The 27,997-nt window shown below is 41.6% G+C and overlaps 1 protein-coding gene across 2 annotated transcripts; it reads left to right on the top strand.

Annotated features, from left to right (window-relative positions):
- Positions 1 to 26,530, top strand: GPR137B (G protein-coupled receptor 137B). 2 transcript variants are annotated; one of them, XM_027750455.2, is made up of 7 exons: positions 1 to 507; positions 9,087 to 9,136; positions 14,936 to 15,158; positions 18,962 to 19,111; positions 21,158 to 21,286; positions 24,128 to 24,252; positions 25,809 to 26,530. In XM_027750455.2, exons 1-7 carry the CDS (start codon positions 139 to 141, stop codon positions 25,975 to 25,977), a joined length of 1,215 nt encoding a protein of 404 aa, XP_027606256.1. In that variant the 5' UTR covers positions 1 to 138; the 3' UTR covers positions 25,978 to 26,530. The 2 variants fall into 2 exon arrangements, with proteins under 2 accessions (XP_027606256.1, XP_027606258.1); XM_027750457.2 differs by having other exon boundaries at positions 25,798 to 26,530.
- Positions 26,531 to 27,997: the final 1,467 nt, after the last annotated feature.

The following is a 27,997-nucleotide window of genomic DNA, read 5'->3' as shown; positions in this document are numbered from 1 at the left end:
GAGCTGCCAAAGAGGAAGTGCAGCTTGTTTTCTTTCATTTTCTTGATTCCTATGCTGTAGGAAGATGAAAGGAGAAGGAGGAGGAGGCAACAGCGGCAGCCAAACTTAATAAATAATTCTGACGATTCCTGATATCAAATGGAGGCCCCAGAGTGGGACCCACTGAAAAATGACACCCTTCCGCCGACCCTGACGCCAGCTGTCCCTCCGTATGTGAAGCTGGGCCTGACCATTGTATATACTGTTTTTTATTCACTGCTTTTTGTGTTCATCTACGTTCAGCTCTGGCTGGTCCTTCACTACAGGCACAAGAGGTTCAGTTACCAAACTGTCTTTCTGTTTCTGTGCTTGTTTTGGGCCTCTCTTAGGACAGTGCTCTTTTCATTTTACTTCAAAGACTTTGTTACAGCAAATTCTCTCAGCCCCTTCATCTTCTGGCTTCTCTATTGCTTCCCAGTCTGCCTCCAGTTTTTCACCCTGACCCTGATGAATCTTTACTTCACACAGGTAAGCAATAGATATTTGATTGATTAAATCTGACAGAATGGTAAAGCAGTATTTTGTAAGAATCATGAGAAAAATGTAATTTACAAATCTACCTTGGCAATGCAAAAAGCACATTTCAGTTGTTTAGTAGTTTATTTTAACTTTTGATCTATTTGCAAGTGATCAATGTTACAATGAAACTGAAGCCTGAAGTGATCATTGCAGGAACGGCAATTAATATATCTACTGTCTATATAATGGGTGTCATTTAATTTAAAGGTTTAGGAAAAAATGTATAGGAGAGCTTGAAAGCTGGACACCCAAAATGCCGTTCTATTATTATGCTTTATTTTTGTTGTTGTTATCATTAGACTTTATAAACCTGCTGACTTACCAGACTTGATGTCTGTGTGCAGTCAGAATTGTAATTTCTAATTTTGCCAGCAACCCCCCTCCACATCCTAGTTTTAGTTAAGTTAGCTAGCAGGTTTCTGAGTGAGATTTCTATGTGTAGCACAATTAAAACTGTTGATCAAGTCTTACTGCAGACTCAAATTTCTGTAATTATCAGTATTATAAACAGATTTGAATCTGGACCCCACTAAGTGCTAAGTGCTGTACGGAGATACACCCTCTATTTCAAGGACTCTCTGATATAAAGGTAAATTAACTGTACAGTGGGGTAAAGGGATATAGTATCATCATTTCAGAAATAGCTCCTGAGAGTTTATCTGTGCCACTGACAGCTAAGGAGCCAGATGAATTAGGCTGCACAGTGCTCCAGGTTGCTGCAGTTAGAATTGCTTGGAAATATTTATGGTGAATTTGGATATCTTGCACTGGGCTGCAGGGTGGGATATTGACATGCTGAGGCAAAGAAAGCCTGCTGAGCTTGCCTAAGATCGCACAGGAAGCTTGCAGGAGGGCAGAGACTGGGTTCTCTATCTCCTCAATCCCACTATAGTGCCTGGAGCAGGATGCCAAGCCTGCACCCAGATGACCTTTGTCAAAGTCCACTTTCTCAGTGCAGGAGCAGTTGGTCGGGAGAGCATCAGCCAGCCCTGGAGCACACCAGGCAGTGCTCAGGATGCTCTGGGAGTTGCTGTGTGCCCCACTTGGAACCAGCTTGGTACCTAGGTCTGGATGCTTCTTTAGTCCCCATGGTGTTTAACAGTGCTCTGTGGTGATGACAGGCCGATCAATTCTGAACAGCCTGTCTGGAGAGATGAGCTGCTTGTAAGACCTGCCATCCCAGACCCGAAAAAGCAACAATGTAAGCATGACAGCTGTAAGAAGATCACTTGAGTTGTAGAGGGTATTAAATGCTTAGAACCACATACACAGTTTTGAGCTTAGGTTTAGTGTTCTGGATTCAGTGTCTGAAACACCTGTTAACTCACCCTGTTCCACTCCCTGAGACTTGAGATACATTAAGGGATTACAGAAACCTTTCATCTACATGCTACTCAAATCCAACGCAGGCATGTGGTGACCTTTGCTTTATCCCATAGCTATTGTGAGAGTTATTTGATAACTGCACAGTTTCCCAGGGCCAAACGTCCATCATCACACAGTCCATCTCCATCGTAGTGCTGGGATTAAGTCGTAGCCTTAAATCAGATCCTTCCCTCAGACACACTTGAAGGGCTGCCATGGAAGTCTGCAGGCAGAATGCAGCATTCTGGCTCTTGGCCAAGAGAAGCCGAGACCGGTGTGAGCACAGAGAGACACAGCAGTCTCTCATTAGAGTGTCAGCACTCAGGAGGCTTCGTGTTGTGGGTAACATTCATTTCGTCTGAGGAAGATCTAAAAAGAGAGCACACAGAATGCACACATATGTTCTTTCAACTTATTTTTAGCATTGCTGTCTGATAGTATTCAGGAAGCACAAGCCGGTGGTTGGAAACAGAAAAAATGCTTAGGCAAATGTTCTGCCTTTGAGACAATTCCTGCTTTGTCAGCCTGAGTCCTCATGATCTTCTTCTAAGCCCCTCTGCAAAAGAGTGTAATAGTTACCTATTTTGAAGGCTGTTGTGAGTCTTTTGAAACAATATTTGCAAGACACATTCAGAGTTTGTGATGTGCATCATAATCTTTAAATACTGTGGGCTAGTATAGATAGGTATAAGATTAGTATTGTTTACTCTAGAGCTGCTTGCTGTCAGTGAAATCTCATCTCAAATATCTCCCCAGATGAAACAAAGCTTTAAGAAATACAAGTACAGTCGTTGTAAAAATATAATATGACACAGAATAAGTGCACATATTTTTAATTCACTGCTATTAATTCTTTACTTCTAACCATTAAAAGGTGGTTTGGCTTGAAATTCAGCATCTTGTATTTAATGTGCATCTAGCTTTCCACAGTAGGCAAGCAAGAACTAGTGTGAAAGGGGTGGGGAGAGTAAATTTTGTTTTCAGTAATGGCTTATAACTTCACAGACCTGTTCAGAAACAACTTTTGTCCTTTCAGTCTCTAGAAGGCAGGCAAGAAGGGTCTGCAGCTGTGTCTCCTTGCATGAAAACCTTGCTATTTCACTGGTGCTTAACTATAGGGAAAGAAGTGAACTGTGTATAGGATAGGGATAGAGGACTGGAAGACACCCCATGGGTCTCTGGAATTTGCAGGTATTTATTATCTACTGTACAGCACCCACCATTTCTATATGTGGCACTGCTAGGGAAACTTTCAAACATAGATGTGAGAAGGAACAAAGTTATTAAAAAATACTGCAAATCCTCCTGGCCAAACAAAAACCCTCATTTGGCAAGTGCCTGAGGGTATTTTTCAGAATAATAAGCACCTTTGAACTTGACAGAAAGTTAGCCACAACTATTCTCTTTTTTAATAGGTATTCCAAAGCAATAGGGAAATTTTAACTGTGTTTTATGTGTAGCAAGACAAATAAGCCCTGATGACATCAGCACAGTGGAGTTTTGTTCCCAGACTTGAGCATCAGCAATTGCAGCAGAAGAAGCTGCAATGTGTTGAGGCAGGTTGCTAAAGCAGGGGACCTGTGGGCAAAAGGGAAGTTAGAATCAAAATAGATTTAACCCAGAACAAGGGACCTTTGGATTAAGAGCCAAGTTCAGGGTCTTTTGCTACAGTTTTAATGCCCTGCTTAAAGCAGAATAGAAAAGGTGCTGCAGATATAATATTAGTTCCTCTCAGAAATCCCATACTGGAGAAAATTAATGTGATTTCTAACGAAATAACTGAATATATTAGAATCTATTAATCCTGTGTCTGTATTCATTCTCTTCTAAAGAAAAAATAATAATGTGACCTATCTTCTCAAGGGGGTAGACCCTCTGTCTACTTGAAAATCATTAAAGTAAATCTCAACTGAAGGTGAGATCTGGTGGCACTTCTGTAAAACAATAGCACGACAACAGCAAGTGACTGCACTGTATCAAGCCACAGCAGCTCCGTGATCCTGATCCATCAGATAAGGAGTTGAAGTGTGAATTTCCACCTAGAGAGACCAAAAATCCCATAGATATATTTGCCTTACACGTGCAGCTTCCATGGGTTTATTTTGCTGCTTGATAACATATTTTTCATTTTAAAGTGGAAAAGACAATAAGGATCCTAGGACTCTTTCGTTTATCTTCCCTGCCCCTGACAAGAGGAGACAGAGTTTAGTCCTCAGACTTTACAGTTAGTGCTGTGGGCAAAAGAGTAAAGAGGCTCTGGGAAACAAAATTAGTTGCTTTTTTTGGTGCATGTGAGCGGTGGGCAGAAGGACTTGCTTCACTTTGTCCTGTTTGCTCAGACTTCGCATTTCCCTGGGGAACAGAATACAAATGAAGCAGGAGGGAGGCTAGGATGGGGGGTTACAGACTCAAAGAACAAGGTCACGGCCAAAGACCGTGAGCTATAGAGGACACTGAAAATCCCAGACCTCTGTTGTGGCCAGGCACAGCAAACAGTTTGCTGGACTGTAGATTTTATCATTAGGTTGGGAACTTCTCCAGGACCTAGAGAAAGTAGTGCTGAGCTAAAGAGGTGAGAGACTGTATGGGTGGAGAAGGGTTGGTAGGCAGATTTTACCCCTCCTTCCTCCTCCCTAACCACCTTCCCTTTTCTCTGGCATCCACATTGAGAAGCTTACCCTGCCTTCCAGGCAGAGCTGATAAAATCAGGGACTTTCAAATCAAGATAAATTGTACAGAATAAGACAGTTCAGAGGGGAGCTGGCCATGCCAAAACTGCCTGGCAGGGTGGGGTAGAAACAGCACAAGGCTTTCGGAGAGTTTACATGTATCTCAGTGGAACTGGGGTACATGTTAGCTCTGGGAGGAAAATTAAGGGAACTTCTCATACTCTAATTACTGAGGATAGCATTTCAAAAGTTCTCACCAGTGAGAGAACAGAGAGGTCTTTTTATTTAGAGAAATATTTATTTTTTTTAGTAGAAATGAGTAAACCGTGTATTATAAAGCTTATTATTAATTTAAAGCATGCTTTAGATGTACATAGAACTACACAGGAGTCTAACTACGCATGGTAAAGCATCAGCAAATATATTTGCTTTAAAATGTTGTCCTTATTATTGTATCTACAGAAGACAAATTGCAACTGCAGACTGGCTGGCTGTCAGCATCTGACATGAAGAATGAGATCATTTGACTTGGAAAATAATTTGATAGGAAAGCTATACATGAAAATTTACTGTGGCTGTCAGCCCCACAATCATCCCTGTCCTTTTAGGACTATTTTTACCAACTTACGGAAGAGCGAATGTGGTAGTGAGTCATGTTGCCTCTGTCTGTAGGCCTTACAAACTGTGCAGAGTTTAGAGAGCAGAGAGAAAACTTGCCTATTTTGGGAAATCTGAACCAAATGAAAGAATGAATATGGGAGAAAGAGAGAAAGGGGAAGGTGGGCCTTGGCCTGGAAGATACACAGCAGGAGAAAGGTACATGTGTTGTTGATGAGGGGCTCTGGGCCTGCATGAGGTTGTAGCAGATTTTCAAGGTTCAAAGAGAAGTCTGCATGGCCCATGAAAGAGGAAGAGAGGAACCATGTTGAAAGTAACTGGGAAGGAAAAGTACATGCTATGCTTCTTATAGGGTTTTTGAAATGAGAACTGGTGAATAAAGCTGAACTTCATTCCTGTGCAGAGGGCCAGCTTGAGACATATGCAAGTGCTTGTCACATACCTGAGGCTTTTTGGTAAGCTGAGCTGTGGTTCCTGTGAGTGTGACTTGATCAGCTCGTACTGGAGGTACTGTAGAGGTTTGTGCCATTGTCACTTCCACTAAATCAGAGCATGGACCTAAAATTTCTTCAGGGAGATTTTCTTTTTCTTTTGGGAATATCTGACTTGGCTTTGACACCAGTTTCATTGATACTTGTAGGGCCAAAGTGGCTCCTGATTGACGTTCATAACCGTAGCTGATACCCCATCAGCTAAAACAACCTGACCCTGTCCGCTTATTCTTCTGCCCAGCAGCTCTGCAGATCTCTGCAATCGAGCTGCTGATGGGCTCCCATGCCATCCCCACTGCTGGGGCCTGGCAAAATGCCTTTGAGGTCAGCTGTTTACATCAGTTCCTGCAATGGGAATTTTCCCTGGCTGTATGAAGGCTTTTTGGACTCCTTTTGAACTGCTGCAGTTTTCTATGCCAGACATATACCTCAGGGGAGTGGAGGAGGGAGTGTGAGAATCTCGTTTGAGGTTTCCAATCCTTTGGCAGAAACAAGGAGTCAAAACAGGATATTTCCCCTTCAAAAAACAAGCAAAGGGGGAAATACTTTTAAGAAGAAAAAGTAACCCTTTAGACATTAGAAAATTAGCAAGGATTTTCACTGAGTTTTCCATGTTACTGTTCATCTTCGGGCTCTCTGAAAGATTGCTTTAGAAGAGCCTGCCTTCTGCTTGCTGTTTATTCTATTCTTAGGAATAGTCTGGTTTGCTCTGGTTTGCTGGAAGACTTGCTTATATGACTCAGATATTGACTAGAAGCTTTCTCAACACTGCTGTGAGGAGGGGCCATTGAGCAACCAGTCTCTTGAGCTAAATGCCTGTTAAAAGCAAAAAGCTGCACCTACGCATGTAAGGTATATTGAGATCAGCTTCTGACATCCTTACTCCCACTGAACGGCCCTTTAATTTTTGACAATCACATTGCTTCTAGCAAGGCTGCTCATGAACTAAGGCCCCATCAGTGTTTAAGCAAAGGTGGCAGAAGTTGGCTGCCTGTGTTTCTGCCTAGCAGTGAATTGGTCAGAACTGTCCATATTGTAGCTTTCATTCTATACAACATTCATTTTTGGTACAGTGTTTATTTTCTTTCTTAATGGTCATTTTGCTCTGATAAAATTCAGAACATTTATGGTTGACAGGTCCACCAAATATAGAATCACAGTATCAGCTGTTTTGGTGATCTTGAATCTGGAGATCCTGCTGGATCTGCAGCAGGGTCGTAGTATTTCGTTTTAGCTAAGTTATCCATGGAGATTTTGCTGGGAAGTGTAGTCTTGGATTGGTTTATGTGATAGGACTGCTCTGTGACATTGTAGGGATGAGTGGATCATTTTTGGGGAACTACAGGAGATGGTATTTAGGAATTTGAAATTTTCTGTGTTTTTTGAACTCAGAACAAATCATTGCCCACTGGAAATTGCTTGTCTTTTGCGGTTCTTTGCAGGGGCACTGAACTCTTCTGTTCAGTGCAACTCCTGAAAGCTGTCAAAATTAACGGTACAACATATGTGAGTAAGTGCTACTCACAACAGGTGAGGATTGTGGAATGGGCCTAGAGACAAGTTTTACTTGTTTAGTTTCATTGAGGTCAGGGATCTGTTCCCTCCTGCTTGCTCACAGTCTCTTCCAGAATAAGCAGGGTAGGCATTAAGTCTTGTTCAAAAAGTAAGTGGAAAGTGTTTTGAACCCCATGTCTTCTCTAAAAGTGACAGCTACTCTTTATGCACAGCAAAAATGCAGAATGTTCACAAGGCTTCCTGAACTTACATACAACTTCCTGAACTCCTGTGAGATTTCATGACCCGGGAATTTGGAGAATGAATCACAAAAATCTTCCATAAGGGATACTGCCAGATCTATTTGAAAACAGTATCAATGGTTGCAGAATATTTTTAGAGATTTTTTCCCCCCAAGTTTTCAATTTTCTTCTCAGCCTGCTAAAAAGCTTAGTGTTCTTTGCTGCTTCAGCTAGTGCTAAGCAGGCTGATGCGTCACAAAAAAATTTCCGTGTCAAGGCAGCTGTTTATGGTGAATAGAAGTTAAATGACAAGTTGTTCCAGGAGCACTGGAACAAGTGGAGCCTGATTTTCTCCAGATCTATGTCTCATGATTGACTTTGTTTCCATAACTGGAGCATTTCTTACAATATTTTACTATGTGGACTCATACTGGGTGGTGTGTAGAACCATTATGCAGGGCTCTCCTCACTGAGATCATAAATCAGAAGCATTTATAGAGTTTCTTCTTTCTTTAGAGTGACTAATTTTTAGGAGGGTGATAAAGGATCATGCCTTTGATACTTCAAGTATTTTTCCATCAATTCTCTGACAAGAGTATTTTAAGATTAGTAAAGGACAGATAAACAGATTGACAGGCAGACACATGCCTACACATACATTGTGATCGTGTAAATCCTGTTTCCTTGGGAAAGCATCATAATCATAGCAAATATTATGCAAATGTTACTAAAGGGCATGCAAAACCAGGTTAAATGGATAAGGCAGGATAATTTGAGGAGAAAATGATTAGGAAACAACACAGAATAAGTCATACAGCATGGGGGTTTTGTAATACTAGCAGTCAGTGTGCTTTGGTGTTGTTTTAAATGAACATTTGTAAGCTGAGTTTGTTTGGAAACCATGTTAGCTTGTAAAAAAAGTGATGATGCTTTCCTGTAATTTTTTAATAAACAAGATATAAAATATGGTAGTATATTTTTGTCTAATTTGTGATGATGGTTAAACACCTGTGGCTGATATTACCTAGCTACAGAAAACATGTCAGTATTTTGTCTTTTCTGTTACATCAGGCTAACTGCTGGGCCTAGTCTATCTCTGTAAAAGCGCTATAGTGAAGAGGCAGTCAGCAGAAACCAAATAATACCTTGGAGTGAAATAATGAGTTTGGCTCTCAGTGGCATCTTTTTGGCAATCGAGATAGATACAAATGTATATATCTAATTTAAGGCCAGGGTACTGTGTTGGGCTCTACATGGAAACAGAGCATCGGACCTGGTATGAGTTGGTCTATGTGAGAGACATGGACTGCTAGGTTATGTAAGAGCCTATAATAATTTGCCTCTATAATTTTACTGGCATTGGTCCTCTTGTGAATACTGGTATAAAGGACCTTATTCCTAAGACAGAATAAGTGAAAATAATAGTGTAGATTATTTGTGCACAAGTACATCATGAACACTTGCTGAATGGTTTTAATACTTTACTTAAAGCTTGCCTGCCATGGGCAAGCAATCCATGCAAATCTGTTGTGTAATGAAACCTGTCATTACATTTCTTGTGACCTGTGAGACACGATTTCTGTGGATCACAGTATCTTTCTCTACTGACATATATGCTATGTTTGATGCAATATTTTTTTGTTTTGCAGGTGATTTTCAAAGCGAAGTCAAAATATTCCCCAGAGCTACTGAAATACAGGTAAAAACTCTGTAAACATTTAATGTGATATAGAAGAGTAGCCAAGCTCTTTGAGAAATGATACAACTTTTCTAATTTGTGACGCTCATGTCTGAGCTATTCATATTTCTATACTCATGTTTTACAATGGTGGTTCTGAGGTCAACTTCTCCCCGTGACATTTGGAAGACTGTGTCCTTTCCCAACACAAGGACTGTTTTAGATAGTCACGTATTTCAAAGGCAAATATTTCAAATGCAAGTGGAAAACACCCACCCTGGGGATTTGTTTACAGGTTCTTAACATTTGTATTGCCAGGTAAATTCAGATCCAGGGCTTTGGTAAAAGAAGCAGCGTGATGTATTTCTTTGACAGGAATGAGTAGGAGTGGGTATGTTTTAACACATAAGGTCAGTGGTAATAAGAGACTTAGAAGTTTTGGGAAGATGATAGAAGGATTGTGAAGGGAAAGAGGTAGAGAGAATGAATTCAAATTGATGGTGTGTTTGGGAGCTTACAGATAACCTCCCCTGACTTCATATAGTTGAGTTTATGGTAGCTTTGCATTTAGGTGGGGAGATTTGTTTGACATCTTGTTGAGCAGGAGGAACTCCCAGAAAGTACTTGAAAGTACACCAAATGTCCAGAAAGCTAAGGAAGAGCTCAGTAAATTAAAGTTTATTGTGGCAATGACTAAAAACCTCAGTTGGGCAATGTTGTTTAGGCAGAGGGGATGGAGAGAGGTTGTCACCATTCTAAAGGAAGAATTTACAATATGTATTCAGGATAGGAAAACAGAAGAATTTGAAACTGAAATCTGACTTGTTACTTGCTGACTGTTAGGAGAACATAAGTACTGTATCAACAGGACAAATATTAACGTTGTCCTTGCCCTAGAAAGTTTGTCATCCAATTGGTTTTGGTACAGCTGGAGGAGCAATCGTATGGAGCAAGTACTTCAGGAACCATGTCTGGTATAACGGCAGTACAAGTGAGAGCAGGCTTGGAGTGGGCTGTGCTTGGTCTGGTGAGGGCATGGGACATGCAGGGTGTGATGGCTGCCTCAGGAGTGTGTACTTTAGGCTGAACCACATCTTTGAACCCCCCTTTGCACTCTGGTTTCTATGGGCAGGAAATCCAGGAATATGGGCTGGGTGACAAGCACAGTACTCACTGAACAGGTCCCAGCCAGCTCCCAGGGCAAGTGTGCCAGCCCCTGATGGTGCACACAGGCAAGAGAAACAGAGCATCGCTTTGCACAAAACCTGGGCTGCAGGTCAGGGTGGTATAGGACTGTGTGGACGTGTTCCTGGATGGCTTTAGAGGTGAGAGCTAGAAGCTTTGAACCTCATCCATTACCAATACTTGTGTCAAGGTTTTATTTCTGAAAGCTGCTTGAAAATGTCTTTCTTGAGGCAAAGAGAGCTTGTGATATTTAGTCAATGCCTATGAAGTGACTACATTAGCACCCTGCATGTAGCTCTTGGAGTGTTTTCATTCCTAAATACTTATTGTGACTGGAATTACTCATGCACAGCCTACCCTCCCCACAATAGCTCCATGTCCACCCTGACTCTTGCCCACTGTATTTCTAATACAGATCATTCTAGGATGTGGTATAGTTTTTCTTTCTTATTCATCTCTGTTGGTAAAGGTTTTCAGTTGTATTTTGTTTTAATATCTAGATCTAAAAGAGCATATAAATAAAATTGACCTCACTTCCTATCTTATACTGGACAATCGAAGTGATGTAAGACGTGCACACCCACAGCTGATGTCCTGAACCTTAATTGTAACAGGCTGGTGAAAGATGACTGACTCACAGAGTGGTTTGGGTTGGAAGGGACCTTTAAAGATCATCTAGTCCAACCCCTGTCCTTTGGGCAGGGACATCTTTCATTAGATCAGGTTGGGAGGGAGAAATGGGTGATGGATCATAGAAAGATCTGAGGCTTACATACAGGTCTGTAGTCTGTACTTACTGAATCTGATTTTTCTTCATTTCTGAATTTACACTCTGATTTCCCCCACCCCCTCCCATTTTCTTTAATAAGTATCAGACTTTATTGCCTGGTATTTGCATTTTGCAATAGATAATGGCAACACAAATGGGACAACTGCAAGGTAGGACTGTGGTCTGTGTATTGACACAGGTCTCAGAAATCAGAATTATTTTAGGTACAAAAAAAATTGGTAAAATTCTATCAGGAATCCAGAATTTTAAGCAAACTTTACTCATCACAGCCTTCATGATGTTAGTAAAAGAGCTCAAGGTAAAGCCTGTGCCAGCCCAACTTGATATTTAAACAGTACCTCTGCATGTCTCCCTGGGCTTGGATATTTCTTACTGTCACTGGATTTGGATGAGGTTTGCTGTGTTATGTGTGCATGTGCAAGCCTCAGACACTGCATGGTTTTAGAGGAAACCACATACAAAATGCAGTAGTTGCAAAGAGATTTTCCTGTTAAACAAGGGAAATCTCACTGCATTTATCTGAGGTTTGATTTTAAGCTCAAAGAAAAACTTATGGATGCCTCCAGCCTGCCATAGAAAGAAGAGAAGACTCTGGCACATGCCTTCCCCAGCCAAACCAGATTACATACAGCTCCTTTAAAGGGACTATTCCCAAAGTGGTGATTAGGCACAATAGGCTTTTGAACTTTCGCTTGCACTTTTGCTGGTGCAATCTGGAAGCACCTCTCCTGTCCCACTTTTCTGTTTTCTAAAAAACTGCCTATGCTTCTTAATGCCTTGTAGGTAACCTTGTAGTTGAGCTGTAAAGATACTTTCTACCTTTAATCTGCAGCTGCTGAGACCCTAAAACTGCCCTGAGACACTCTGCATCTCCATCAGTGCTTATTCATAAGTTCAGCAACAATACTTCTATTGTCAAATCAAGCAGCCATTTCCCTGACACATCATGTTAATAAGGGGGCTGGGAGATCATTATGTGAAGAGCTGCACAAGTGACTGGCCATGAGAGCTCACCCTGGCACATACAGGAGTGTGTGGACAAGAGAGCATGACAGTGCTTTATTTTTTACTAAACTCTGTCAAGGAGGAGCCTGGCTTGGAAACCTCTAAGCCCTTGATAGTTGCAAACCAGCTTGATGCTACATGCAGGCATGCAGACTGTGCTGCAGCAGGAGGTCCTTCTGACTACAATGAGCAAAAAGAGAGCATGTACTTGCTGTTGCACAAGCAAGGCAGCATGTAAGAGTGTACCTTTCCTCATAAGCCCAAATTCCCACCAGGGGAGTAGAGATGAGACTGTTAAATAACCTTTGAAAGGGAAAGGAAGATACTTGACCACTATTTAAAGACTTTGAGACACTAATAAAAGCTGTAAATGTACCACCATTACAACTGGGAACTACATTGTCCGGAGGAAGCCGTGTAAGAGAGGAGCTTCAGGACTGCAATGCTTCCAGCATTAGACTATGAGGTTTGAAAAACTACATTCTCCTGCTGCTTATCCTAAAAACAGAACCCTGCCCTGGAAAGTTAAGAATGAGCACAGTCTTCCCCTGAGAGGGAATTTCCGTTCCTGGCAAGGAAAAAACATCATCCTTGCTCACTGCCAGATATAACCATAAAGAAGGGCATTGATTCACAAGCAGTGGCTTTTGGGCTTTCAGTTCCCTCTGTTAGACATTTAAAAGGTCTCAAAGATATACACCCTCCTTTCTTGCACTCTGAAGAGAAGCCAGCTATGCTTCAGCTTTGTAGCTGCATTGATGCTAAACCAAAAGAATCACAGAATCACAGAATATGCTGAGTTGGAAGGGATCCAAAGGATCACCAAGTGCAACCCTTAGCCTTGCACAGGACCATCGCTGAGTCACACCATGTTCCTGAGAGTATCATCCAAACGCTTCTTGAAATCTGATGCTGTAACCACGTCTCTGGGGAGCCTGTTCCAGTGCCCATATCCAACCTAAACCTCTCCTGGCACAACTTCAGGCCATTCCCTTGGGTCCTGTCACAAGTCACCACAGAGAAGAGATCAGTGCCTGCCTCTTTGCTTCCCCTCACACGGAAGTTGCAGACTGCAATGAGGTCTCCCCTCAGTCTCCTCTTCTTTTTGGCTGAACAGAACAAGTGACCTCAGCCACTCCTCATACGGCTTCCCCCCAAGGCCCTTCACCATCTTCGTTGTCCTTCTTTGGGCACTCTCTAATAGCTTAATATCTTTCTTATATTGCAGTGCCCAAAACTGCACAAAATATTCAAGGTGAGGCTGCCCCAGTGCAGAGCAGAGTGGGACAATCCCCTCCCTTGACTGGCTGGTGGTGCTTTGCCTGATGCCCCCCTGGACACCAGGGCACTGCTGACTCATATTCCACTTGCCATCTACCAGGACCCCCAGGTCCCTTTCTGTGGCACTGCTTTCCAGCATCTCATTCCCTACTCTGTCTGTATGTCCAGGGTTGTCCCTTCCCAGGTGCAGAATCCAGCACTTTCCCTTGTTGAACTTCATATGGTTGGTGATGCCCAGTCTCGAGGTCTCTCTGCAGGACCTCCCTGCCTTTGAGGGAGTCAACAGCCCCTCTGAGTTTTGTGTCATCTGCAAACTTGCTTAGTATCACCTCCAGTCCTGCATCCAAGTCATTTATCAAGATGTTGAAAAGCACAGGGCCTAAGACGGAGCCCTGTGGAACCCCACTAGTGATTATAAATGAAAAGAATATGAATGTGTGAAAGAAAAAGATGCCCACTGGATAAAGTATTTTTAAACAATCAGAACTGGATTCCTCAGGGACAATCTGTATATTTGCTGTCAGCCAAATTCCAAGTTCCCAGCAGGCATGAAAAACTGTGGCCAAAATCTCTTGTTCAGTGACTGCAGATTATGAACCTTATGAGTAATTGCCTTGGTCAGCAATGATAATGAAGTCAGCAAATACCTGAGATGGAAACATGCCTTTTTTTTTTTTTTCCTTAAGTGCAAAGCTCCCCAGCCTGTGTAGGAGTAAAGAGGAATTAGAAGCAGCTTTTCTGGAGTATGTGGTATACTCTTATTGCCAGGTATCAATGCTGGGTAGATGGGAAAAAAAACCAGATGGAGAAAACCAGTCCCACTCCTGGGCTTATGTTTGTCATGTTTCTGTTCTAGCTCTGCTTCTGTGTTTGTGGAAATGAACCTTTCTTTAGGTCGTGATGGCAAAATGCCAACCCAGAGTCAATATGCATAGGTAAATTCATTGATGTCTCTTTCAAGAAGTTGACTGTGACCAAAGTATTTAGGAAAAGGGAGGACAGAGAGAGATGCTATGAAACCAGTAACTCAGAGATTTTTCCTGCTGTTAGACACTTCCCTAATTTAATATGAAATCTGATGGCAAACATCAGCAGTCAGTGATGCTTCTCATGGCAGCAATGATGTAGTAAATCCAATCCATGGTCAAAACCAGTCCATTCCATGTAATTAAACCTTTTGAAAGGTTTCTCCTGGCAGTGAGTATCCAGGTGGCTTATGCTGTGTATGAAGTATACATGTGTATACATGTGTATTTAAAGCAGTTTTTAAGAACAGTGCTGTTGTATTTCTGCTGCAAACAGTCTTTCACATTTTGCTGCTTGATATTAGTTTTTTTTCATTACAGCTTGTTGTGTAACTGTGAAAACATGTTTGAAATGAGCTAGGTTAATCTCTCCAGCAATCTGGAGCACTTTGATTTGGGCTCAGGCAGCTGGTTACTCTGTCAGCTGTGGCAGCCCAACACATGCAGATTTCATTACTCAGAGCGCAACTTTTGTCTCATGACTGACACTTGCTGACCAACGACACTAAAATTGTTTTCTCCTCGCTCTCCCAGGTTGCCCCTCTACCTGGCTTCTCTTTTCATAAGTCTCCTCTTCCTCTTGGTGAATTTAACATGCGCAGTACTGGTGAGGACACAGAATTCAGAAAGAAAAGTCATTGTCTCTGTTCGGGTGGCAATTAATGACACATTGTTTGTGCTGTGTGCTGTTTCACTCTCCATCTGCCTGTATAAGATCTCCAAGATGTCTTTAGCCAACATTTACTTGGAGTCCAAGGTAAGGTACATTTTCAGTTCTTTTCAAGTACCTTCTGAGAGACAAGGACAGTGTGATATAAAGCCACACAGTTCTTTAGATTCCCTGAGAGCTGGAGGCCTTAAACTTCACAGCTTTCGCTTGGCCAGCCATCCTGTTCAATATATGAATTAAATACTAAGTGGTATCAAGGGAGCTTCTGGCTAGCATTAGAAATCCCAAATATTTTTGAGGCAGAGTTTGTAGAACTTATTGGCTGGAGTATCTCACAGTTCTTTTTCAAGTGGATACTGCTTTCTCCAGATCCCTGTCTGAAGATCAGTTTATTTCAGTATTGCTAAATAGAAGTGGCCTACACTTTGGGATCCTTCAGCTTGTCAAATCATTGATTAAGTTAACTGTCTAGGGTAGCAGCATGCTGAAGATAAGCCAGAGAAATATGAATTTCCCTTTATACATTTTTGTATTGTCCTATAGATAATGAGAATATGTTTTAGAAGACTTAATACATTATAATTTAGCCAACTGGGGAGAAGGGGTAAAAAGTTTCCCCTATTACTTTACAGAACATTCTTTAAAGAAATAATGTTAGTTTTACAGCTTTGAACACATTAAGTGGTCAAGGAGCTGGGTGGGATCACATGAGCATGCAGGATTTATTATATAATCAGTGAAGATGTTTTGTATCTATAAATAATGAAACAGGGCTTTCAAAGGTCCTTGCATTTGCAGTAGACAGTTAAATCTTAAATTATTAGTTTAACTAATTGCCATTACCACAACGAACCTTTGAAAAATGTTTCAGCTGTTATTTAGAAAATCTGATAATAAAATTCCTCTCTCCATTTACTTAATCCGATGAAATAAGTACATTTCCTGTTTAATCAAATCTGGCCGTACTGCACAACAACTGAAAGTTCAGAGCTGAATAGAAGATTTAAAAACACGGCTTAGTTTGTTTTGTTTCTTTCAAACCTGTCATTTGCTGACCAAAGGGCACAGGCAATGGATTATTTTTACTAGTAAGAAGAGTTTTTCTGCTCCTGCAAGTCACAGAAATATAAATCTCTGTAAAAAAAAGCAGTGTTAACCTAAGGGAGGCTTTGGTAGACTACTTTGTTCCATTTCCTCCTCCTACAGGAAACCCAATCTTCTTTATTTCAAGCTATTTCACAAAACCCAAACAAAATCTTATATTATTGCAGACAGGAAAGGATAGAAGACTCAGGCGAAGAAAGTTTGAATGTGGAAATGAGAATCAGAGGGTGCTTTGCTCCTTTCTGCTGGCCTGAAATGGGAGTTCCTCTTTGGGATTTCCAGTAGGGTTTGACTGCACATACTTTAGGGATACAGATGGCTCGAACTGGCAGTGAAAAAAACCCTGCTTTTATCTGTTACTGCTATGCCAAAAAACTAGCTAAAGAAGAAAAATCCATTCTCTGCAGTGATACAACAGAAATAATGTTGGAGATAAGGCACGCTTTGTGGTGCACGAAGATAGGCATCAGGGCTTCAGTGCTGATGGCCTTTTACTTGCATCTCCCATCTGCTGGCATGTACCATCTGACCACATGTGAAACCACATCCATCTCTGTGACCTGGCATGGGGGACCATCTTGGTTCTCTGTGCGAAGGCAACAACTGCACCAAGGAGGTGCACAGCCCTACCCTTAGGTGCTGACTTGGGCCAGCTCTGTGCTGGCCAAAAGCATTCTGTTGTGGGACATGCTACCAGCTTGGGGCTCCCCCTCTTTTCTGCAGGGTCCTGTGGCTGAAAAAGGATTCCTCTGGCTTTACTTTCACTGCTGCGCTCTTCCTTCCCTAGTCCACTAAGTATATTTGACTGGCAGCAAAACCAGGACACTTTTATCCCCTTTTTTGTTTTTGGTGGGATAGAAGTTTGGTGAATCTCTAGCATAACTATCTATTAACTATTAAAGAATGACAGCTATGTAGGGAAATTATTCAGGGAAATACTGACCCCGTTCTGCTCTTCACTTCTGCTATCCCCAGTCTGTAAATGCCACTGACTGGGATATGGTATGTGCCAGTCAGCAGCTTCTCTCTGCTCTCTCACCCTCCGTTTCCATGACAGCATCACTGACTTGTTAGTGTCGAAGGAGAACAGAGAAGTGCCTAGCAAACATTTCCTCTTTGAGGCATTTCTGGCTTTCTGGTTTTGTCACAGCTTTCACCGCTGCCTACTATGGATCTGGCTTCAATTGCTGTGTAGCAGCAGCCTCTTGGTTCACTCCTGTCATGGCTGCAGGTTGTGGCCTGGTGAGAGGTGATAGTTCCAGCATGTTGTAAGCAGGAATTCAGAGACATTGACTGCACTGGGGATTCTGTAATACTTCTGAGCTTGACTGTTTCCTGAATCAATGCTGTTTTGCTGGGAAAATAGGCAAGCTAGTTTTATGCAAGCTTTTCTGATTAATCCCCAAGCTACTCAACTTACACTCATTGGGGAGTGCAGACTGAGGAACTGGGTTGACAGAGCCGCAGGGGCAATAGCCAGCAGCATGGGTGAGCAGCAATGGAGCCCTGGTAGTCTCCTGAAGGCCAGGAATTCAGGACATAGTGCCTTGGTGACTTTCCCTGATACTTCACTAGCTATTCTACTATGTCTGATCTATCTGCTACAACACTTTGGACCTTTGCTCCTTGGCTGCAAACCTGGAAGCAGAATGTGTGAGCAGAGGGAATAGGATGCAGACTTTCCAGTCTCCAGCACTGGTATAAATAATACTGTGGTGGGAGGAGCAACTTGTCTCTTGGCCTCTCTCTCTCTCACAGAAATGAGAGGAGCCTGTCCTTGTGTGGGTGTTTGCCAGGAGAAGGAGAGGGCAGGGCTAGTGAAGCAAAGGGAACTTGCTTCTAAAAGCACACAGAGCTTTAACCCATCTTCCCTCCTTTGGCTGGGCAAAGCACTCTTCCAGAGCCAACTGCAAAAACATTGAGCTTCTTTCAAAGCCAGTCACATTTTTGTACATCTGCCTGCTCTGTGATCAGCCTCATAGAGATTCCTGTAGCCATGGCTCCTGGATTCCTGCCTTTCTTCCTTCTACAACTGCTGTGCTGGTTTCTCAGCCCCAGGCAGTGACCCTCTCCACATGATATAGCGGTCAGCTATCTCACTTACTCCTCTCACTGATGATTAGGCTCTTTTCCCTTCTCAGTTGAGTTTTCTCTCTAGGGCTTAGGAACTGTTGTGATTTCACACTTGTAGTCCCATCCCTCCCCTTGTGCCCAAGCTGCCACTGAGACTGCCCTGCCATGGTCATTGCCCACAGGCCATGCTTCCACTTTGTCTGCCCCCTCTGTGTTGACATTAGTTAAGGCAGGATGTTCTGTTCCTGTCTGTGCTGTGTTTAACTGCTGACTGTTATGACCTACTCTGTACTTAGGAAAGAGGAACACAGCAAGTAGTTGTAAAAAGATGCAAGGTTGCATCATGTCAGCTAGCCAGCACTTGATACAGGATGGTCTGTAGCTAATGCAGACCTGAAGGCTGAATTCTCTCACTCCACCTGATACCAAGTGTGGTTCTTATGTGTTTTCATGGCTCTGAAAATAGCACTTGTTCACTAAATTGTAGGAATTAGTTGCAGCCCATTTTGCTAAGGGCTGGAACTGCTACAATTGCCTGGAAACCACTGTACCGACAAAATACAGGAATATACATAGTATAGGATATACTGACCAAACAAGGAGAGGAAAAAGTCAGTTGCATTAGACAGTGTGACAGCCCTCGAAGTCCATGGAAAACAATGTTGTTCTCAACTTCTCTTATGGATAATAACCTGTGTTTAAATCTCTTCCAGGGCTCATCTGTCTGTCAGGTGACAAGTATAGGAGTGACAGTTATACTACTTTATACCTCACGAGCCTGTTACAACTTGTTCATCCTATCGTTTTCCCAAACCAAGAAAGTCAACTCTTTTGATTATGATTGGTACAATGTATCAGATCAGGCAAGTATGAAAATATTTGCTAATGAGAAAATCTCATTCTGTATGTGATGATTGATTTCTTAAATGCTATGACAAGACGAATAAATATATTCAAGTTCTATTATTTTTTTTCTTTTATTCAATGCCCTAAGATTGTTTTGCTCCAGAAATGCAAATTTCTGGTGATTTTGGTATAAGGAGAATAAAAACTCTAACTCAGTGCTAAAAAAGAAAGAAGTAATGACCAGCCAAATATTTTTTTAATCAATTTTTTATTTACGTCGATCTTATTGTCCGAAGAAAAAGTACTCTTTATTAAAAAAGATTGGTATCTTGTCCATTATTTCTGCTTGAAGAAGCAGAAAAACAGTACTTAATTCCAGTGAAATGCTCAGTTCTGAAATTATCATAAAACCTCCCATTGCCATCCAGGCTGTGGAGCTATTTACCTTAATTCTGTCATTAGCATGATAATTTCTGTACTTTGAGGATAAGGCTAAGATTCTTCCTAACCTTTAATTGCAAGTAACAATTTTGATTGAAAACTAATAGTGACAAAAACACTAAAGGAAATAATGGGGGATTTTTTGTTGAATTTTATGAAATTTGGGCATCTAGCTTCTTTCTCTGCTTTGAAACATATAGTTAGGTCCCAGTATTTTTCCAGCTATGTCAAGGCTAGGCAAAATGGCAGGGCTGGGTCTGAATCATGAGTATCTTTTCTTTAGCCTCAAAATCTCAGACACTTGATGTCTCCCCACTCTCTCAGCAAGCACCTGCAGACAAAAAGCAGTGTTCCCAGCCGTGCAAGGGCCTTGTATTGCCAGGGTGGCCAAGCAAACCTGGAGCCATTAACAACTTTCTGTTAAGCAGTAGATAAAACTGTAATTCAGAAGTAGGTAAACAGTAGGATAGGATTGCCCAGGGGACCTCATTATGAGTTAGTTGAGCAGGGTCTGTCAAGGGACCTCTAATCAACCCTGCTGAGGTGTGGAGGAGGGCAGCTAGGAGTTGCCAGTCTGTGTAATTAAAATACACAGGTTTAGGCAGAAAGGCACTAGGCTCTGACTTGTCTCTGGAATCAAACATTTTCCCTCGTCTTGAGGCCTGGAGTGTTGCTGCTGCTCCTGCTGACCCCTTGCAGGGGACAATTCTTGTGCTGACTCTTGCAGTCTGGAGCAAAGGGGTTGGAACTTTATGGCTAGACTACTTGTCCTGTTTCTCCGGTGGAGACAGAAGTTGTTCATAGGGAGCTCAATGGAACGCTTTAGGCCTTGGGCCACTACTATATTTTTTGAATGTCTGTTCTGACTTGTGACATTAGAGCTGCATGAATTTTGGAGTAAATTATTTGAACTATATGTAAAGGGTCTGGAACACAGGAGCGGGTACTCGATTTGGTACTAGAATCAAAAGTAACTTTTAAAATTACAGCCCAGTGTTTGTACTTTGGTATAGCCTCAGGTCACCAGTCAGAAACACGCTTTCCTCTTCTGTCCAAAACACATGAAAGGACAGGATTTGCCCTCTGTTGCTATAGGGAATGGTGGAAATCTAGAGAGAAGATCAAAGGTAATGCTACAGTAACAGCAGGGTTATTCAAGCTTACAGTGTGCACCAATTTGAAGAGAGCCAACCCTTTCATTTTTAAAAGCAATGCCCTTGAACATTGATTGTTCCTTTACTATTATTCCCAGCTGTAAAAGGACTGGAAAACTAGTTTCTCATTACTGGATTTGGTTACTTAATCAAATGGTTGCTTGCTGGGCTTTTAGACTGGGAAGACCCTTGTATTAAACTTCAATTTTGCTGAAGGAAAGATAGGAGGAGGAAGAAAGGTAGAAGGAAAGGGAAGTCATGTACCCAAGATAGCATATTGCTTTTTCTAGTATGCCTTTAATCATTAGCCAGGTTAATGTGACTCTACTGAATGGAATTTCTGGCCATATTGTCAAGCATTTCAGCCACTTAAATACAGAACTTCATAAGAAAACACGTTGCATCCTGGACCTTTAAATGAGCTACCAATTTTATTTGTAAACACTTTTCTCTTTTACTTTTCAATAGGCAGACCTGAAATGTCAGCTGGGAGATGCAGGTTACATAGTATTCGGAGTGATCCTTTTCATCTGGGAGCTCTTGCCTACTTCCTTGGTTGTGTATTTCTTCCGCGTCCGAAACCCTACAAAAGATCTAGTAAGTGGAATGTGTTAGGGTATTTGTTAGTGTAATGTCCAGATAAGTCTGGAGGGCTCGGATTCTGAAGGAGCTTTTGTTTATTTACATTCTGATTTCTCTTTTTCAAAGTGTCCTTGACAGAATAAAAGCAACCCAAACTTCCCACTTCTTTATGCTAACTCCTCATGAAAGAAGCTCATCAGATTTACCAAGGAGGAAGGCAAGGTGTTTCTCAGGCATTTTACCCTAAAAATCAGGAACCTTCTTAAATTTAGCGACATCTTTCCCTAAACTTAAAAGTTTCTACAGCACTTTACTGGAGTCAGTGGAAAAGGAGTTTGTTATCCAAACTTGGGATGTTTCATCACATGGCAGTGAAAACCGTTGTGTGCTAACTGTTCAATGGTATGTGTGAAATAAGAGACGGAACTATTTCAGCCATGGAATTGTTTCTAAGTCAAAGAGCAGTGGCCATAACAAGCACTTGGTGACTTTTCTGCCATTTTAGCAGAGCAGAGATTAAGGTGTGAGTTGTAAGCGTAGTTCCCTGTAAGTATTCTTAATATCTACGTAGTTAATATATGGACAAGCATCTTTTTATAGCTGTAGGCAATGTCTCCAGGTTAGCATAGGACATGCTGGCTGACAGGCACGTGGGGAATACCAGCCGTGTGCTAGGATGACTGAGGTAGTGTCTCTCTTTGTGTAGGCCAAGCCAAACCAAAGCTACTATTCCCAAAAAAAGATGTCAATAGTAAACACATAAGTAAGAGAAGCAAATAATAGAATAACTTTTTGGACAAGGTGATGGTTTTTATCCTCATATGAACATTTCAGAGACAATGATGAAACCAAGCTGAACAAGAAAGTGATACCTGACATTGCACTAAGAAACCCCAGGGACTCCAGTGTCCATCACCAAAAATACCTCAGCCCCACTTCTGCTTAGGACAGGACAACTGCCAAGACAAGAAATGTTTTTAAGTACAGGCCAGTGGTGCTGCTCTTTTAAAAAGTGACCACAGAGAGATCTCATTTTATTTAAACTGAGTTTAGTAAGGCTAGACCTGGTGGACAAGTTTGGATAGTGTGTGGGAGATCACAAGAGTATGAAAATAAGGGATGCAGTCTAATCACTCCTTTCAAAAAGCTGATCATATGAAGACTTGGAATCCTACTCAAATAAGAGTTCAAATGGAGTCAGACAGTATTTTCACAAGTCAAAGAGCACTGCAGTAACACATATAACATTATATTTCTGCACTGTGATTTGCAGAAAGCCTTAAATCTCCAACTTCATAAAGATACAGTTCAGAAGAGCCAGTCAGTGATATCACTTCTTTTATAGGTACCTTTTTTTAGGGTAGACATTATCTGTCGTATGTGTTAGGTCATCTATAGATTTTTTTTCTGCATATGACAAATATTAAGAGGAAAACCAGAAGCAACATTAGAATGAAACAAAAAATTAAGAGACTGTAGCAAGGGAAAACTGAACTTCAGTGCGAGGATGCCACAAGAGGGAGACCAAGGGCCGCAGAACTTTAGGCTAATGCGTTCAGGAGGCTGTTAACGGTTAAGTTAATACTTATTGAAAATACTTAGTCAGAAAGCATGGTGTTAGAATTAAAACAAACCCTCCTTTAGTTAAAAAAACCTTAACAACAACTTTGATTTAGTAAAAATCCAAAATATTCTTTATTTTTAATAAGGAAAAACCCCGAGAAATAGTTGTTCTTGGGTTTTATGTTTCATTCAGGACTTCAGAAACAAAAAGTTTGAGTAGAAGCATCCTGAGTTCAGCGTTGTTCAAATGTGAGGCTCCTTTCCACAGACGATTATAGCCTAGAAAGAGCTGTCTGTCAGCTTTGGTGCTTACACAGGGTCACTGCAGCGTGTGGCCCTTTGCCTTTCCTTACCTTCAGTCAGACAAATGTTGTAAATGGGCTCACGACAGAGATGTACCTATCTTTACTTCATCTCTATCAAAGTTATTTAATATCTAAAATAAAGGGGGAGGTTAATGCTCTCTTGCCTAAGGCTAGGGAGAAGATATCTTCCTGGCTTATCCACAGGTGCAGGGAACCCTGTCCCCAATGGATGGAAGCAGTGGATCAGTGGATAAGGCTCAGCTGGGTTCTAGATGTTCCTCTGCACTGTTTCCAGAATCAAACTGACCTTTTGAATCTTGTGTATCTTTTGTTTTGATTGACAAGGAAATAAAAGGAAAATGCTTTGTAAATAAAGGAGTTACATGTACGCCCCTTTCTCTGTTTTATTAAAGGACCTGACCTTGGGTTTTGACCCTCACAGCACTATAGAGTAGATACTGAAATTGTTCAGCGAGGTCCTAAGGGATTTTTCAAGCACAGTTTCACCAAGCAGGGTGCCAAGCTTCAAATCATCCATCCCTGAGGCAAGGGACATAAGGCACCAGGAGAGAGTGTGACCAATGTGGGAGGTAAAATCAAATCTCTTTAGGTGTTTCATATTCTTCAGCTTCTCAGCTGCTTCCCTACTGCTCACTTCAAGTCAGCTGGCTAAAAGCACAAAGTGCCAAAGGATGGACAGAATTCAGCAGACAGATTAAACGCAGACTGGAGGGTGGTTTCAGAAATGGGTCATGTGTCAAAAAAGAAATGAGGATAAGGAAAAGCTGTTGAGAGCAGTAGACTATCACTATACTGATAGAGACATACAGAGAATGCAAAATTATTTCTATTGTGTACAGTAAATGTTAAATTGTCTGCTTTATTTTGGAAACCAGGAGGTAAGTCTGCAGTGACTTCTTTTAGAAGTCAAGCACCAAGAAGTTTATCCATCTGGTGCAAGTACTGACTGAGGTTTCCTTTCCCTCAGGCCAGTGCAGGAATGGTCCCAAGCCATGGCTTCAGTCCCAGATCTTACTTCTTTGACAACCCTCGCAGATATGACAGTGATGACGATCTAGCGTGGAACATTGCGCCACAGGGGGCACAGGGCAGGTGAGATACAAGAGGGAACTGCTTACTTCCTGAAACAGAAACCGGAGGAGGAACAACTCTGACACACTGCAAAACACTGATGTAAATCGTCTAGCTGCGATTGTTGCATAAATCCCTGGGAGGGCGAGGGGAAGCAAATGGGGAAGCTGTAGTGGAAAAGTAGCACTGAGTGACTGTAGGGATCATTCACAAGAATGAAAACAGTTACATAGTTTAAGAATGGCAGGAGCATGCTGTGCTTTGAAAAATGCAGGTCAGATCTTTGGGTTGCATGTTTCACCCTCTGTTTCTTCCAGGAGTGGCTTTTAAGAAGTGCCATTTACTCATTCAAGTGTGTGAGCAATGCAGCATAGAAAAACAGCTGTTTCCCTGCTCAGGGGGAGCAGGAAAGAGCTCAACAGCACAGGCAGCAGCTTGTGATGGTGGCAGTAAGAAGCCTCTCAACTTAGGTTGCCCTGTAACATGGCTAAACGTCTTGAGGGGTACCTGAAATGAAAGGAGCATTTGCTTTCCCACATGCTGAAAGCTTAGGAAAATCCACCTAACTGCTGAAATGCCACACCACCCAGAGCTGACATAAAAATTCAGTTTGTGCAACTGGGAGCTTTAGGTAAGGATTCCCATCCAGGAAGGAGCAGCTCATGCCAACCATGATCGCACCTAATTCAGAGAAGGAAAGGCACTTCCAGGACTCTATCCTGTTCTGAAAGGAGGCTCAGGCATTTGCTGTTCCTGTATCTACACTATGCCAGGAATAGATTAGCATAATCACTCATCTTAAAATGCCAGCTAACTTGTTAATCATAGGTTACATACCCAGATCTAGTTCTTAGCACTCATTTAGCTGAGACTGTGTGGTCACTGTCTCTGAGCCCAGACTACGGTTCAGTAAAGTTAAATACTCACTATTTACAATTATCAATCATCCTACCCCTGCATTCATTAGTTTTTCACTTAGTAACTAGACCCAAGAGGATGCTGGAGGTGGTGTTTGCCAATCTGGTATCCAGCCTAGAGCTAGAGGCACCCTCCCCTCCCACACAGAGCCATCAGGGAACCAGCCACACTGGTAACATGCACAGCCCCCAGTGGGAACCAAGCCAGCCACATACATAGTCTCACACTGCTCATGGGAGAAATGCCAGCACCCCAGAGTTGCTAACCAATCACAGTCCCTTGGGCATGGACACAGGAGGTTTAGTTCTGTCACTGACAGGGCTCACAGTGCCAGGACTCGGCAGGGATGAGAGGCATCATTTCTGAGATTTTCAAACACCTTCTGGAACAATGAGTCAGAAAGGAAAGGGTCTTTAGTGAACTGGGAGAATCAGGAGACACGTAATAAGTTGAGAACACTTGAGCCAAAATAATTAACAGATCAGAAAAATAAACGGCTGCCTGAACCCCTGGTTGGGGGTATATCTTATTTTTGCACTTCAGCATGAGAACCTCCTCTATGTGATTTGCATTTTTCCCACAGGTATCTACAGAACCAACCAGGTTCTAATTAGTGCCAGGCGCTAATTCTTCTGTTTTCTTTCTAAGTTTCTCTCCAGACTACTACGACTGGAGCCATCAGAACAACAGCTTCATGGCTTACATAGGATCCCTCCAACAAGATCCAGCACTGGATGCAGACCGGCCAAGCCCTGTATAACATCAATCAACTACAGCATTCCAAGACATTCCGATATTAAAACTGATATTCTGAAAAACAAAGCTTAGCAACTTTTCCTCACCTTTTTGGTTTTTAGAAGCGTTCCTATGCACAGAATAAATGAAGAATCTTGCCACGAGCTTTCCATAGTTCAAGGAGAAGTATAAGCTAATGATTTAAAGTTTGAAGACTGTTCCAATTACTACCTTGTTCCAAGCCATGGTGTTTTTGGCTTTGAATAGAGTTGTTAGAAAGTATAATTTAATCATTTTTATGCTCATTTTAAAAGAGCAAATTTCATGAAGTGAAACAGCATAATTATTTTCTAAGTATTTTTATTTTTACACTGTGTACTAGGTTAGAAATATATGATTATGATGAATATACTGTAAACACATGAATGGGTTTTTCAAATGCATGACAGTTGCAATTCTTACATGCACATAAAAGCCTGTAAGGAAAAAATGCCAACCCAATTAAATACTGTATTTTCAAGTTACTGCTAGGTTCTCAGAGCACAATTTACTCCTTAGATATCACTGCTTACTCAGTGTGGCATAACAGTTGGAGGCTAAAAGTGATCTGTACACCGCTTTCTTCTAATAAAGTAGGAAAACTGTATCTTCTCAGCAGATCTAGGGACTGTCACATAAGAGTAAAGATGGGCATTTGCTCCAAGTGGAGCATTGTGAACTGCAAAACAGCCTGAAAACGTCTATGTTTGAAAAAATAAAGTTATGTGATCCTCTCCATCAATTAGATCTAGGTATATTATGTAGAAGAGTAAGTCAAAGGCCTAGCCAGGGAGAGGGATATATCTAACAGTATGTACCTGCCTAACTATTTATCAAGAACCCAAGAAGTGCAGTCTGGGAATAGAACAAGAGCCAGGAGTATGTAAAGCAAAAAAACCTGGAGTGCACCTTTCTACATAATGAGCAGAAGGTCAGCAAATCTGTGCTTCAGCCATGTATCTTCAGGGGTAATGTAGTGGGTTGTGGTGGAAATGCTGGATAAATACCATTCCAGGATGCAAAATTTGCACAGAGCAAGCGTAGAAGTAATTATTCCTAATCCAAGGCAAACAGAAACCCTGACTTCACTTCAGGTCTTTTTATTGTGCCCAGTGCTCGATGGTGAAGAACTCTGCAGCCCTACTGTCTTTCTCCTTCCCCGTGTAAAACAAATACTGTAACTCAATCCACACATCGCTTGAGAAAAATGTAGTACTTCTAGCAATTTTTACTAGATTACTAGAATAAAAGTAGTTCCTTCATGTTGAGGTGTACTACAGTAGCCCCAAATGGTGGACAGGCTTCATGTTTTCCTCATGCTCAACTTCAGGAAGCCCAAGTAATCAAGAATTCTTATGTACATTTCACCAAGTATCTACAGGGGAAAAAAAAAGGGATGGGGAATAGATCTGATCAGATCTGCTTGAAAGCCAAAAGCATAGTAGTGCCACACTCACACGTTGAGTCTTCCACAGGTTCTTTGGTCTTTAGGGTCTTCAAGTCAAAGCATGAACCTTGCCTCCAGCAGAAGTAAACTGTTTGCCCTCCCAAAGCTTCCATTGCCTTCTTCACGCATGTGCATTTAAGAAAAAAAGCCAATTAAACTATCAGTAAGAGATTAAAAAAGGTGCCACGGGGTTGAGAGAACAGAAATTTTATTAAACCCTTTGAAGTTCTACAATCATGTTCGTACAAAACTTCCCCAAGACCTAGTGCAAGAGAAGTCTGCAGGAATTACATTTCCCTCACAGAATATACAACTGCACAGCAAAAACTTAAGAGAATCTTGCACTTAAAAACAAGTTTAGTCCCTATACCACAGTATATGCATGCAAAAAAGTGGAATGACAAGTGACTATAACCAACCATAGTAACGAATTAAATACTCTCAAACACAAGAGACTAAAGCAACACTGACAGGTAAGACCTTAAATTTAAATTAAATCACTATAATTATCATCACCTGCGTAACAGGTACTTACCCACCTAAACTGGGGATGGAATATGTGTATCAAATTTTTAGTAAGATAATTTGTTAAAAATGCATACATGGAAAGAAACAGAGAGCTGCAGA

Source organism: Pipra filicauda, unplaced genomic scaffold (assembly GCF_003945595.2).
Source record: "Pipra filicauda isolate LSUMZ 115617 unplaced genomic scaffold, ASM394559v2 scaffold154_size2910363_pilon, whole genome shotgun sequence".
In the NCBI taxonomy this organism is placed as follows: Eukaryota; Metazoa; Chordata; class Aves; order Passeriformes; family Pipridae; genus Pipra; species Pipra filicauda.
This window is presented reverse-complemented; position numbering and strand designations above follow the sequence as displayed.

What these genes read in the sequence shown, in the direction of transcription:
- GPR137B (XM_027750455.2), top strand. Translation starts at nt 139, where the DNA reads ATGGAGGCCCCAGAGTGGGACCCACTGAAAAATGACACCCTTCCGCCG. An exon ending in ACATTTACTTGGAGTCCAAG is followed by an intron (nt 15,159 to 18,961) that starts GTAAGGTACATT and finishes AATCTCTTCCAG; the next exon opens with GGCTCATCTGTCTGTCAGGT. An exon ending in GAAACCCTACAAAAGATCTA is followed by an intron (nt 21,287 to 24,127) that starts GTAAGTGGAATG and finishes CCTTTCCCTCAG; the next exon opens with GCCAGTGCAGGAATGGTCCC.